Source organism: Diorhabda carinulata, chromosome 9 (genome assembly GCF_026250575.1).
Source record: "Diorhabda carinulata isolate Delta chromosome 9, icDioCari1.1, whole genome shotgun sequence".
Classification (NCBI taxonomy): Eukaryota; Metazoa; Arthropoda; class Insecta; order Coleoptera; family Chrysomelidae; genus Diorhabda; species Diorhabda carinulata.
In genome coordinates, this window is record NC_079468.1 from 3,162,360 (window position 1) to 3,177,802 (window position 15,443).

General features: G+C 32.0%; 2 protein-coding genes across 4 annotated transcripts in view; one reads left to right on the forward strand and one right to left on the reverse strand.

Moving 5' to 3' along the window:
* LOC130898111 (RNA polymerase II elongation factor Ell) overlaps positions 1–7,740 on the reverse strand; it is a 33,309-nt gene extending 25,569 nt beyond the window's left edge. For 2 of the 3 annotated variants that reach the window (XM_057807168.1, XM_057807167.1), the window contains exon 1: positions 7,535–7,739. In XM_057807168.1, the coding sequence (XP_057663151.1) occupies positions 7,535–7,666 (132 nt within the window). In that variant the 5' untranslated portion in view covers positions 7,667–7,739. Of the gene's footprint in view, positions 1–7,534 lie in introns of all 3 variants that reach the window. The other variant, XM_057807169.1, reaches the window with a different exon arrangement.
* Positions 7,741–9,032: 1,292 nt separating this feature from the next.
* Positions 9,033–12,492, forward strand: LOC130898114 (ATP synthase lipid-binding protein, mitochondrial). Its single transcript, XM_057807170.1, has 4 exons — positions 9,033–9,174; positions 9,597–9,674; positions 9,952–10,159; positions 11,923–12,492. The coding sequence occupies exons 2-4, from the start codon at positions 9,630–9,632 to the stop codon at positions 12,084–12,086; spliced, it is 417 nt and encodes a 138-aa protein (XP_057663153.1). The 5' UTR covers positions 9,033–9,174; positions 9,597–9,629; the 3' UTR covers positions 12,087–12,492.
* The last annotated feature ends 2,951 nt before the right edge of the window (positions 12,493–15,443 follow it).

Here is a 15,443-nt window from a genome sequence, read left to right on the forward strand (position 1 = left end):
TTATATGTCAACGTCATCTCCTTTTAGCTCCATACACAAGAATCGTCAAGCTCCTCAAAATAGCCATTAACTACTCTCTTGTTGGAAAATCTTTGGCCACTTAGCCATTTTTTCAAGTCTTGGGGCTGAATCTGGCGAATAGGGTGCATGAAGTAGCAATTGAAACTTTATTTCATTAATTTTGACCATTGCAATAACGGATGTGTGAGCTGGTGCAAACAACACTTTCTTCTTAACCAAAGACGGTCGTTTTTGTTTGATTTCCTCGCTCAAAAGTTGAAATAAGTTTACATAATACTCGCCGTTGGTAGTTTTGCCTTTTACAAGGCAGTCAATGGAAATTATCCCTTGCGCATCCCAAAAAAACCGACGCCATGACCTTGCTTGCAGTTGGAACGGTCTTCGCCTTCTTTGAAGCCGGTTCTACCTTTTCAGTTCATTGTTTTGATTGTTCTTTCTGTGAAAAATTGCCTGACATTCGATGAAAACATCTTCACCCATCTTGCGCACAGCTTTTTCTGGTCCAAATTTTCAGTTAATATGCGCTTTTTGAAATGTCTACTATGTCTGCTACCTCGCGCACTTTCAGTACCGCTTTGTGGAGCCGTCAACTCTTTTGGTCGACCACGCTAGTCTTCGCAGGTCGTACGAAGGTGCAGTCTCACCCAGAGTAGAATCTAGTTCAGCAGTATCACATAACTGACCAATTTTTACCATGTTTACAAATTCACTAAAAACGTTTACTATTGATGGCTGCCAAATAAATACTAAACAACGTGGTGTCTTCAAAATTGAAACAACTCTTTGGAACTTATAAGCAGCTTAATTGCTTGAAAAAATATTTAAACTGTTAACTAAAAGAAGTGATACTCCGAAGGATTACGAATGCCTCGTCATCTAATGAGATTCATAAGTAATAAAATATTTCTAAAACCAGACATTTCTATTATGCATTCTCTGTAACTATTATCTAAATAAACAATAATAAATAACTTTCGGTTGATGTATAAGGACCCAATAAACTAATGCCATCGATATAGAAATAAATAAATAATCGAAATTAAAAGTTTTGAAGAAAAATTGTTTTATCGCTTCCGGATCTTGAGACAGTTTATTTTATGGCTTTCTATTTGTTATTGAACAAACTTTCTTTTTCAATTCGTTAATAAACACATAAACAATCCTTTTTCTATTTAAAATTTGTGTTACGTGTATTATCTCACGATTCTCCGCAATACCCGTATACGAGGTTTAATCGAAAAATGTGGTGAATCACCCATATAGGATTTTACGATGGGACAGACTTCGTGGGACTCTGGGATAATTAGAATGTCCCTCGCTTGGTTTGCAAGCTTGGACCTGGTTGCCTAGATATACTCAAGACTATTGATAAGATATTAGAACAAAACTTTATATAGTTGTTCAGAATTCCGCCAAGCCTGGCTGACTATAGAATGACCGGGGCTAAGTTACCCAGACTTTTGCCATTAGCGGTTTGCCAAGGCCGGGTTTCCCTGCTTTGGCCCAAGCTAAGTCTGGAGGCTCCCACATGGGTACTTACGCAAAACCGGTCAACTACATTATAGGACTTTTCGGAAATTATAACTCCCGTTCGGGTAAATCACCTATCAGTTGATTGCGGATACTAACCGAGGACGATTTTTAGATCACAGTTTCCGAACGTCACGTTGAATTTTCGGCGGAAATTTCAAATTTAGAACTTTTGATTTCCATCACTTTTTTGTGCCTTAATTATTAGATGATATTTATTTAGTTATAGTCTCGGAGACTACAAGGAATAGGATTCATAAGGTGCGAGCCGTTTCAGCTTGAAAACCAGAGGAACAAACTTAGTACATCAGCAAACGGCAGTTCAGTGCACCCGAAGGAATAAATGGTCGGAAAACCGCGTCAAACCTTTTGTAACGTAAAGTTTGTTAAAGGTTGAAGTTTTGCACGCCGGAAAATCATGTGATTCATGCAGTTTTTCCGCCCGTTGTTTCGTTCGGGAAAACCGGAATTTTCATATCTTTGTTCGCGGGTCAAATTCCGAATTATTTTAAGACTGATTGCATCCGCATGGTTAAAATTGTTAGCGAGTCGATGATTTAACCCCCTCCAACCCCGCGAACGAAAATTTTGAATGTGCGCATGCGATTGGTCCAAAAATGATTCGGAATTCGACCCTCGAACATAGCTAAAGTTTAAATAATTTCACAAAACACACAGAAACTTATTACACAAGGATGTGTTTACCACACGTCGGCCATTTTTAAATGGGCATTGACAATTCGTTAGGTTTCTCAATAGATAAATTTTTGTAAACTTGACGCAAATTTTAATATCATTGTTCATGATATTTTCCACTACAAATTCTTACATTTTTCTTCAACTTTTTTACTTCTTAGACCTTTTCGTATATTTTGTTACGAACTCGTCCACGACATGGACCGTAGAACCGGACCTGTCCGGTTTTAATGGAACTCTAAAATTTGGCGCCTTTGATGTATGGTTCTTATAAAGAGCGGCAAGTTGTTTTTGTGATGATTTGATTTCAAGTCTTATTCAAGTGAATTTTTTTACACGAAACTTCAAGATTTTATCTATTTTTAAACAAAATTTCAGCCTAAAATCGAGACAAAATTTTCATATTTATTACTCTTCAGTTGGTTTTCTCAGTGTAATTTCAAAATTAAAACTATTACTAATACAGTTTCGTAAGATACGACGGGCGTCATTGCAGATCATTGAATTGAATCTCCCATTGTTTTATGGGTTTTTCCAACCAGACTGTCTTTTATTATTTCGTCAATATGCAGTTTTCAGTCGAGAACAAAATTTCCATACGTGTTTGTAGATGTGAATCGATGTTTGTTTTTTTCATTATCATTCAAATTTCCAATTGGTAACGAATATGAAGATAAATCTGATCGATTACTACATATTTTTAACGAGATAATGTAACAATTATTTACCTTAGTCAAACTTGAAAATTTTAAACCCACACACAATTATTAATAGATAACTCAACCACAAAAATATTTTTCTATATTCGAGGTTATGTGACAACGATATATCAATTGATAAACTTTTGAAAATTGTGTGTGAAAAATTTCCAACGATCGCAGTGAAATTTTTATCAAGATTTTATTCACTTTTTGACTTTCTGGAAAGTAAAAATCCTGATTTAAAAGAAAATCAGTTTAAAGCAGAAAATTTAATAAAACCAAAGATAGTAATTTCAGCTTTTCTTGGTATATTGGAAGTTATGTAGGAAAATATTGTTCGGCGCGAAATTTTTACATGTTTCAAACGTGTGGCAGGTAGAATGCCTCGATGAAGATGTTCAGACATACGTTCAACATTTGATTGCCTTGCATGATGGTTTGAAAAACAGATTTGAAGATATTCTGATGGAAATACCACCATGGATCATAAATCTTGATGAATCTGAAGTGGAGAATGTGGCAGTACAAGAGGAGCCACTCGAACTTATCGCTAATAAGGAGCTAAAAGTGACATTTAAATAGGATATCAAAAAATTTTGGCTGCGGGTAGAAATACCCAAAAAATATCCTGGACTGTGGGTGATTGTACAAAAGCTTCTGAACGCGTTTCCTGCGTCATTTCTTATCAAAAAAAGTGTTTAATTTTGATTGTGTTACAACTGTTATAAAAATAATTCATATATTTGAATAAATAAGTACGACACAAGAAAGTATACAAAATTTTTTTCTACCGCTCCGAATGGGAAGTTTTCTAAATAATATTTGTGAGAATTGATTGATTCTTGTACTTCTGAGTCACTTATTCGTTTGGCCAACTTTGTTTTTTGGATATCCACTCACAGCACAATCAAATAAGACTTCATTGAAAATTTGTTTACTTGATTTTATTATCAAATATTTAATCCTATTAAGCAATCAATTCTGACCTTTTTTTTTTGAAAATTGTTAATTCGTTATTGAAACTCGGCTATAAATCAATTTTCCATAGATAGATCTAACCGCCACTTTTTTTCGTGGTTGGGAAATTGGTAGTCATGTAGCTGCGGATCCAGGAAAATTTTGAAAGTGGTCTATGAAACCAGGATGAGGAAAGATATCGAAAAAGAAACAGGCGTCAGGCCTAATTCTCCAAACATTTTGAATATTCCTATGTTCACGTATTGTGGCGCAGTAGTCACTTCTGATTTATTTACTCTAACATTTATTTTTAACAATTTATCTACTCTAACTGATTTTATTTTATTTATATTCGCAATTATGACGATACTGACTCTAAATTTTCAGACTTTCTTCGATAAAATTATCAGGTGCTTCGCTAACTAATCAATGGAGTGGTCCAGGCATTCTACCATAGGCAAAAATCTCATTACTATTAAGTCCTGGTCTAACGCGAACGGTCTCTGTTTAAACACTGAGAAAACTTTAGTTTTATTTAAAGCAGCTTTACCAGTTCTCAACTCAATTCAACAGTGACTTTATACGATCCTCAAATTCTTGGTCTACATTCGATGCACTTCAATGATCTGTACATGTAGGAAAAATGGTAAAAAAAATTATACTCTGCTTGTTTTGCTAATAAATCTGTGTCTGTACAGCTCGATTCTCGTACTGCTTCAACTACTCGTTGTTCGAATCGCATCTTCAGTATGGTATACATTTCTGAGGTCTTGCACCTCTTCGAATCTATCTTCAAATTACAAAGAAGAGCTATTCGTTATATTTTTGGTTTGAGTAGTAGTCTGCAGTGCAAATTCTATTTTAAAAAACACAAAATTCTCAGTCTCCCCCGTCTTTTTGTTTTAGAATCTATTTGTTTGGTTCGCAAACACTTTCACAACCCAACTGAGAGATCAATTCATGCCTATCTTACTAGAAGAAAGAATTTGGACATTTACTTAACTATACCCAATTTGATCTGGTAAAAAATTCAATCATCTTCGGCGTCAAGAAAAATCTGTTCTTTCTACTCGTTCCTTCTTCAATAATTTCCATCTGTGTTGTTCAGTTCTGCCAGGTTGGAGTTTCGACCACACCCAAAGGACTCAACCGGTACACCACAAATAAACAAATTAAACTCAACTATAACAACTGGGAATTCAGATGAGGACTGCAACATACATACTGATACATCCCAGTATTATCTTCAATATATAGAAACATCTGAGTTTCTTATATTCGTTGGGCTCTTTTGGATATGCAGTTAATGTGAATTCATTACTTTTTCATTAAATTTATTTGTTGCTGTAACTTTTTTTATTGTTCTTAGCAATAAGTATTAATTTGGATAATCGTATCCCGGGATAGTTTTAGTTTGTATAGTTTTTGTTATTAAATCAATTCATAAGTTGTTTCCAGATGTTCCATGTTTTATTCATTTATAATGTTGTTCGTTAAAAAGCTGTGCATTCAATTTAATATTAATTGTTATTTAAATACTTTATCTGATGCCGAAGACCAATTCCTGAGGAAGAGACTCCTGCCTAGGTATTAAGATTATGGAAGAAAGAAGAAGCAAGAAATAATTAGAATTCATGTAATTACTTTGTGAAATTATTCAAAAAGTATAGGGAAATAAATATTTTAAATGGGTAAAGATTAACTAATTGTGTATAAATATGAGAATAATATATATAGAGTACTCCACTTTAATATTGTTTTAATGGTTTGTTGAAAGCTTTATAGAACTCAAATAATTTCTTTTTGAAAATATTCAACAAGTAAAATATATAAAATGAATAGAAAAACAACTCTATTTACATAAAGATTAAATACTTGTGAATAAATATGATGTTATTATTATATAGTATAGTTAACTTTAATAATGTTTTAATTGCTTCACAAAAATTTTACAGAATTAATCTAATTACTTTTTGAAAATACTCAAGGAACATAATGAGATAAATAGAAAAGAAAACTACAATTATTTGATTAAAATCATTATCTTTTATATTTAAGATTCTAAAGCAGTACTAATTTAAAAAGAATAGTGAAGAAATAAAATTTTTACTTTAAATATTTTTTATGGCAGCTAAATAACCTTGACCTCCTTTTTTTATTATTTGACCTGTATAAAATATAAAACGTTATTGAATGTAAAAATCGTTATACTTGATTTTTTTCTCTTCGACAAACGTATTTTTTAAAAAATTATTTATGTAATAGGGATTTTTCTGTTCAAATATTTTCAATACCCACCCTGTATATACTAGCATATTAGCGAATGACGCAAATCGTCATTTCCTACAAATATATTTTTAATCATTAACATCATATACAAATTTCTGAGTTCGAATAAATTATATTTTATTTTGGATTAGTTTTATGTTTAATTAGAGTTGTTTATTACAATATTATCTAGTTTTTTGTTCAATAATTATGTACTTTATGTTTTGATATCTCTTTAACAAACTTTAATTTTTTAACAAAAACTCTCCAAATATTTTATTTCATTTTATTTTGTTTCCTTTCACTCGATAGAAAAAAATTAACAAAAAGTCACAAAAATCATATAATATACGTTCAAAAGAAATTCCAAGTACATCCGATAAATGACGAAATTTAAACGTATTTGACAACACTGTCTAAAATGTTTACTAATTCAATATCCAGCTGATTCTACGACATTGCCAAATTTATTATAATCTCCTTCTGTATCGAATATTTTATTTTGCGTCAAAAGTGATTATATTTACAAACAACTAATTTACGGGCATTATCTATTTGAAATCTAGTCACGTATTTTTACATTTGCTAGTATAAAACAAAAAAAAAATTCATAAAGTGCACGTCTTATGGAATATTTTTCAATAATATCGATTTTCATAATCGATATAGTAAAATTCAAGCATCCTACTTCCAGATTTTGGTAGGTAAATATTTTAGCACCCACATTAAATTCTTGAATCAGTTTATGATGTCTAATTTTAGAAGTGCTTTGGATAGATTTGGCAACCCTATGTGACTATGATCGTTTCAAAAATATGGGGAATACCTGTATATTATATATATAACAAATATGAGAATTATACTCTAAAATACGCATTTACTACGAATATTTAATTAGTTTTTTTTTATAAATAAACGAAGTTCAAACTTATATTCTTGACTAAATAAAGTTACATTTTGTATTATTTTCTAAATAAAATTGTCGACAAGTAATGGCAACATATTTTTTCACGAACCTATTAGAAATGAGATTTAGATTGTTCTATTAAAAAATTATAGTCAATAGAATATTATGTGAACATTCGTAATATTATTAGGTAATTTTTTCGAAAAATATTTTCCAATATGTTGACGTGGCTAGGGCAGTATCGAAGCAAAAAAATGAATTTTTCATTTTTTAAACGAATGCAGAATTTTTTACAACTTTATAGTAATTCATAGAATAATCGAATAACATAATCACTATTTTGGAAACAAAATAATAGGTTAATAAGTCATCTGAATATGGCGACTGGTCAAAAGTGGAAGTCAACAGATTGCATTACTTAGTAAAACAAGATAATATAATTTTAAAAACTTACCTGATTTTTTATATAGTCATCTATCGCACGCAAAGCAGAATCAGTCAATTTAACAAAAATTAAGTCTCTATTTTCTCCATAATTTTGTTGTGAAGATAACCCATACTGAACACCTGGACAGAGCGCCGCCATTGCTGTCCATTGGATTCCATCTCTTTCTCTCTTTAACGCTGTTGTCAATCGGTCCCCTACCCAAGGTTAATAGAAATGTAGAGGGAGATTCGTGAAGCAACGATTCAACTCACAAACGTGCTTTTATTTTTATATATATATCAAAAAATACCTATTGAAACGAAAGAATTTTTGAAACACTGAAAAAAATAATTATTTTGTGAAATATTTCGTGATACTAATCCACTGCATATTATTTATTTCCATGATGCTATTTATTTATTTTTATGTCATGTTTAAAGTCACTGTTCATATTTCTGAGAAAATATTTTAATTAAAAGAATTAATTTATAAATTTTAATTCAACTATTACGATCACAATGGATCTCCTTGTATTTTCAGGTGGCAAAGTAGTTAAGAGTGGGGATAAACATTTGAGTCCGGTTTTCATAAACCGAGAACTGCAACCTGTAAATAAATTCGAAATGTCAAAACAATTCAGAGATTAAAAACAGAAATGAGATACGTTAACTGCGTATATTGTCAGTGTAGCATCAGTATTATATAAACTATAATTTGTAGTTAACGACGAAATACGTTAATTTTTTGTTGTTGAACGTCATGCAGTAATTTAGCAAAAATAAAATAAAACGCTGGCGCCTCCGTCATTGTTCCAAGAAAGCAACGTCAAGAATTACTGCCCGAACTAATTGAATAGTGCTTCTAGGTAGTAGTTAGTTCTATGGTGCAATATCGAAACTGTATAGTGGTATCTGTAGACATAGAAAAATAGAGTAAAGAGACTAATGTGGGACAGAATCTTCAACTTAAAAAAATTAATAGAGACCTCATATTGGACTCGGTCGTGCTACATCTTCCCCTACATTTCTATTCCATTAGGAAAAAAGGTTATCTAAGCTTACAATAAGAAAATTGTATATTTATCTATGGTAGTACACCGGACTGTGATGTATTCAATATTCAGAATTCATCAGTTTAACAACAAAAATAAAACCATAATCAATTTTAAAGGAAAATTTTAATATACGCTTAAGCAATATCAACAGATGAAAAGAGTTTAAGAATTTTTAAATTAAAGCAAATGTCACAATACATATGCATCCGATCGTTGATGATTTAGAAAAAAATATTTCCTACAATACATAATAGTTATGCAACACTACATATAAATGTAATGCTTAATGTGTTGTCCATAATAACAAAGGTTTTTCCATAATTGGAATATCAGTTAATCTTAGAAAATTATAGAGATATATTTATTTTCTCACAAACATTACTGTGTTTCATTATATTTTTGACGATTTTTTCTTTATTACAAGTAACTCTGTGAACGTTCCTTAAGGTTTTCCAAAATTAAAGATTTTCTATTGGCAACATTGAATTGTAGTAATGCGCACGTACTTACGATAAAGCGCAGACTCTAAACGCTTTTATCGTGATCTCTTCCCTTCTGTTGGGCGGCTTTAACAGTTCCGAAAAGTTCGCGTAATTTACTGCACTGTTCTTTGGTAAGTTTTCCAAATCTAAAGTTTTTTCTTAATATATGTGTCATCGGTGTTTAGAAAATATGTATTTCAATCAATGTGGGTGTTGTTTAAGTGATCTAGTTTAAATTTTCACATAAAAACTTGCAATTTCAATATTTTTTAGATTTGCCTCTTACGTAAATCTAAGTCGTCTTTGAACAACCCGGCCATTGCTAGTAGTCATTTTATCTTTATATTATTTATGAATGTGCTCAGTATACGTGTAAAAACAATAATTATTCTCTCACTAAACGCTCATTGAGCATTGATTGAGTATATTTAAGACAAATTTCATTATAAACCTTAGTAATCATTACGTAACATTTCGGGTAGGTTGAACTTTACTTATGACTTTGACAGATTGTATTCGGCTGCCATTTTCTTTACATTATAACTCTTTTTAGGCTTGTAGATAGCGATCGAAGTAAAATATAAAAATGTTTGCCTGTGCTAGACTGATTACCCCTGCCACCAGAAGTGCAGTAAGTATCTCCAAAAACGTTTTAAAACTTTTATATAAGATTCCACATCAACCATTATGTAACCCTTTGAAGTTTAATATTATCTTTTCGAGATTTAATTCGATTGTATATTACTAAATTAAGTGAATAATCAGAAGATTAATAATTCAAAACTTATTTTATGATATAAATATAATATCTTTGGTTTATGTAATAAAAATTTTTTTTGCAATAATTTCTATGTTCGCTCGATTTATAAGAATATTTATCAAGTTCGATGTTTATAATCTTATTTCAGCTTGTTGCCAACACAAAACAGTACTTGAGGCCACTGAGCAGTGTAGTTAATCAAAGTCAAATACAAGTACAGAATGTACAACAACATAAGCAACCAACTCTCCTTCCCGCTATTCGCAGTTTCCAAACTACACCAGTAAGCAGAGATATCGATTCTGCTGCTAAATTCATTGGTGCCGGAGCTGCCACAGTAGGAGTAGCAGGTTCAGGTTCGTAAAAAAAAAGCTGGTGGATTGTTAACGTAATTTAATTAGATCACAAACATTTTTCAAAAAATTGATAAAATGTATACCTTTCATGAGTATTGTGTTAAAATGCCAAAAATAACTTTTGAGGTTAAGATTGATTCTACATGAAGGGTGTTACATAATTTAAAAATTTTATAAATAGTCTTTACCAAGTTTTCTTCATTTCCTTGTAAGATTCCCACACTTTTTTTCATTTATCATCATCTTTGGAAAAATAGGCGAAAAAAATTATATATTATATACCGATTGAAAGATGGGATATGTTTTGAGGAAAAAATCAAGAATTTTCATCATAAAAATAACGAAATATTATTTAAAACTAGATATTTTGACAAACAATTTGGTCAAAACTATCCAATGGAAGAAGTAAGAATATTAATAAACCGGAAAAACCTCCAACCAGTCCGAGCTCTAACAGACCAATAAGCCTCCGTCCCATATTATTCTCTATATTATTCTCTTTTTCTTCTGGCATTATTTTGAAAAATTATTTTTTTTTCTATTAATGAGTATTGAGTGAGTGTAGCTTTTTGGTAAATACCTTTGAAGCTCTGTATTTAACAGTGTAATACACCGTTTACTTATACCTCTACACTAACACTCACACTGTGTCTAACGCAAATTTTTGGTCAAATTATTGTCTTCAGAGAATAAAGATATGCAATTTATCAAAACTGGAGTCCGACAGTATAATTGTGAGTGTTGGTGTTGTAGTAATAGTAAAGACTGTTCTAAATTCATTGTTACAGTTTCTAATGTAACAGTATAAATTATTATATCAATCACTTAGAACACTGATGCCTACACTTTTTCTTAATAATGTTCTTTGGTTTTGTATGAGGCCCTAAATCTACCTAGTTTTTGCCTATATTGCTTTAAAATGAGATGCAAAGTAGTTCATTTAGTTAGAAACTAAATTTGTAAATATGAAAGTAATAAGTGTTTTGAATTTTATAGTTACTTAATTACATATTAGGTATACATAATTAGATAACATTTTTTGGAAAATGTTTTTGATTTCATAGTTACGGGCAGTATTAAATTGTGAAACGCTTAATGATGTATAACATTATGTTTATATAGAATCAGTTGGTTAATTTTTGCAAGTTGAGCATTTACTAACAAATTTTTGGACAATGCTTTTAGGAATTGGAATCGGTGCTGTTTTTGGTTGCTTGATAATTGGATATGCTAGAAATCCCTCCCTTAAGCAACAGCTTTTTTCCTATGCTGTCCTTGGATTTGCCCTTTCAGAAGCAATGGGTTTATTTTGCCTCATGATAGCTTTTTTAATGTTGTTCGCCCTTTAGAATTCCTAGTTTTAAGAAATAAATTAATGTTTTAAAGTGATAATGAAATTGTTCGTATTAAATTTTTTGGAATGTTGTGTATTTTTTGTATATAAAATAATTGAAGATTAATAATTGTTTTTAATTTTGTTGCACGGATTGTTTGAGCGTAAAGTATGCTTATTAACAACAAATGTTATATTTTGAAATTTACCTAGAAGTTAGTCGACAAACTAGTAATTTAAATAAATTATTCATTTTATACAAATAAAATGTGGCGTGGGGTGGCGTGTTGCTAGTGGGTGTCGGCCTTAACTGCTGTATATACTAGTGGTTTATGAAATATATATATGGTAAATTTTGAAATGCATAATTATTGCTTTATTCTGATTATTATAGTATTCGTAAGTAAGATTTGTTATTTTTTCATTACAGGAGCAGGTATTGGAACAGTATTCGGTTCCCTTATCATTGGTTACGCCAGAAACCCCAGCTTAAAACAACAACTCTTCTCATACGCCATCTTGGGTTTCGCCTTATCCGAGGCTATGGGTCTTTTCTGTCTTATGATGGCGTTCTTATTATTGTTCGCCTTCTAAGTTATTGCCATTATTTGGCAAACGTCATCTATTCCACCATTTCGTTACGTAAAAGATCAGTGTAACTCATTTCAATTAAAATTCAATAGGACATTAATTTAAAAAAGTGCGAGCTCTATATGAATACGTGATCAATTTTTTATATACGAACTCTGTTTACTATCTAGAGAATTTGGGCTTACTTTCTACAAAAGAAATTGGCATGTATTTATTTACGAGAATGTCGTGTGTTTTCTAGGAAAATGAAAGCAGTAAAGTAAATCTACCCATTGTAAATTATTAGAAATTTTATTATACATTATCCTTTAGTCCTTTTAAGCAACTTTTTTTTTTATAAATCATCCTTATAAAACCAGAGCTGTTATCAATTATTTTTAAGGATAATAAATTGTTTGTTTTCATTTTATTTATACTTTTTACTGGGAAAAATTTAGAAAGCAATAAATAATATACTTAAACGAATGGTTTAAAATATTTTATGTTTGCAACAAGATTTTTCTAAACTAAATTTGACAAAGTAGTAGTTTATTTGGAAATTTTTCATTCAATATATTCACCTACTTATTTGAAATTTTGCGCACCTACTTAATTGCTTATTTAGGGTGAGTTGATTCAATTACTGCATCAAGACAGTTTCTAAATTTCACTGAAAAATTTAATCAATTATCCGCAACCATCTTCTACCATAGATGTAGAGGTGACATTTCTTCTCCATCTCCCTGTTTAGCCCGTCTCCAGTTCACTCCTCTTTGTATTCCATTTCCTTCTGGGTTTACCTTGATGATTTTAAGGTCACACGGGAAACAGAAACCAACAAAAAGAAGATAAGAGGCAGAACCTCTACTTTTACTTATCCGCAATCTCTTCTACCATAGTTGTAGAGGTGATATTCATCTCCATCTGGTTCTATCATTTTCTTCCTGTTTAGTCCTTCTCCAGTTCGCTCCTTTCTATATCCCATTCTCTTCTGGGTCTGCCACTTCTCTTAGTTGGTTTCCGATTCCCATATCCCCTCAGTTGAAGGATGTGGGAATCAGAATTAATGAATTTATATGTTTACAGTATGATCACATTTGAATACCTGGGAGTCATTGTCTCCAGTTCAGTCTTCTCTTCTCCAGGTTATTTGACATTCCTTTATTCCATTTTCTTTTCGGTCTGTCATTTCTTTTTGTTGGTTTCAGTTTCCCGTATCACCACAACTGTTCTGTACTCTTTTGAGGGGAATGGGGAACAAAAACCAACAAAAAGAAGTGACAGACCCAGAATCGATATTTTTATAATTGTTTGTTTCGGAATCTTCTTGATCTAAGGTTTCATCTGTTTTAAAATTATTTTCATTCTATAATTTTTGAAATACAGATAAAAATTGCATTTTCAGAGAAGATTGAAACATGTATTTTCTACCATTGGTGTAGAGTTGATATTTCTTTCCATCTGGTTCTATCATTCGCTTCCTGCTTAGCCCGTCTCCAATTCCCTCCTTTTTGCATTTTATTTCTTTCTAGGTCTACCACTTCTCTTCTTTTTGTTAGTTTCCAATATCACCTAAGTTCAGGGAATCGGAAACCAACAAAATAAAGAGAAGATGCAGAACCAAAATTAATGAATTTATATGTTTACAATATGATGTTATTTGAATACCTGGAAATTATTTTCTCCAGTTCAGTCCTCTCTTCTCCAGGTTTTCTATTTCCATATTCCACGTTCTTCTGGGTCTGTCACTCCTATTTGTTGGTTTCAGTTTCCTGTATCACCACAACTGTTGAGAGAATCTCAAAAAAAGAGGAGAGTTGGGCTCTGAATTGATTTTCAAAATATGATCACCTTTGAATACCTGGGTGTCATTTTCATGGAAAATAGACATGAAAATGAAGGTGTACAGTTCGAAAATAATACCTGAGTACTGAACATACTGAAATAGCAGCAATATAGATATGAAACAGATAAGGAAAATAGCAGAGAAAACTAGGATGGGAGGATAAAAAATGAGATTATAGGAAAGTGCGAATAGGTAACAAAATGTTTCAACTGGTACTGATATACATGAAGAGGAACACAAAGCGTGATAAGAAACCTGAGAAAAACAAAAGGACATAAGAAAAGGAGGAATGAAAGATCCAGGAACGATTAGTTAGGAGTAGTACAGGAAGAAAAGAAAAAACAATACGGAGAATTAAAGAAGTGGAAAGATTGATAAAAGAACAGTTGATGTATTAGTTTTGATAAAGAGATTAGTTGACCCAGCTTCAAGATTGTAGGATTGAGATGGTACCTGATACATGAAGAGGAATACAAAGCGTGATAAGAAACCTGAGAGAGACAAAAAGACATAAGAAAAGAAGGACGTTGCCCGAGTGACCGGGCACCCAAACGAGGTGGATCTTGCAGCCATCACTTACCAGATTTTGAAGGACTCTTTTACACTCCAGCACTAATCTATAGCTTACCGTTATAGCTTGTATAGCAGCTTTGCTGTGCAGATCGAAACTACTGCGTTCCTGTGGCGTCGATTATGTGTTGCACGTCCGCATTCCACCACAGCGAATACACCGGCTTGGAAGACGGTAGCGTGTTCCCCAAGCGAAAAAGATTTGCTTATTTGGGGTGTCCCTTACGCCGGCCAAGGCATTCCTCCTAGAACCGTCTGTGTACCAGGTGGCTCCAGTATTCAGTATAGCGGGCTTGGAATCACCATTCTACTGCTCACGAATTCTCTTAAATTGATTAAAACTAGAAATGCATATGTTCTGTAGTTGTTTTTTGTTATATAAATTTTAAATTCTAATTTTGCGACCCGACAATCTATGGTAAAATCCTGATTATCCCAGTTGAAGAAAACTTGGTGCAAAGACCAGTTACGTTACGTTAATATTAAAACTTTTGGTCATTGTCTTATTATTTTTCTGGAAATAAAGCAGAATCAACCAAAAAAATTAAATAAACAATGTGACAGTGAATTTAAATTCAATATTAAAAGTTACGAAACGTTTCAAAGAGTTGTTAGATGTCCGCATAAAATAATGGAAAAAAAATCTCCACCAAACCTACTTTTCTATAAGTTTTGCAAAAACTGCAAAAATAGTTCCCCCAAGTTTTATTGTACAGGGTGTCTCAAAACGAGCAAACTAGGCGCGGCGGTCGTTTTCTAGCGCGTTCCTTAAATTTTTAGTTGCCATTACGCCGTACAAGATAGAGCAACAATTTTAGCTTGAATCCAGACTATTGGCGAAATTCATCACGGCCGTCCAAGTTCAGTAAGAACGCCTGGAAACAGTCAGTAGCAGATTCTGTAAGCCGACAGCCTCGACTCTGCGTTAAAAAACGTGACTCTCAACTGGGATTTATTAAGAGCGA

Bases quoted from the DNA above. Each gene is read 5' to 3' on its own strand.
- LOC130898114 (XM_057807170.1), top strand. From the start codon at position 9,630: ATGTTTGCCTGTGCTAGACTGATTACCCCTGCCACCAGAAGTGCA. The intron at 9,675-9,951 runs GTAAGTATCTCC...ATCTTATTTCAG, and splicing joins CCCCTGCCACCAGAAGTGCA to CTTGTTGCCAACACAAAACA. The intron at 10,160-11,922 runs GTTCGTAAAAAA...TTTTCATTACAG, and splicing joins AGTAGGAGTAGCAGGTTCAG to GAGCAGGTATTGGAACAGTA.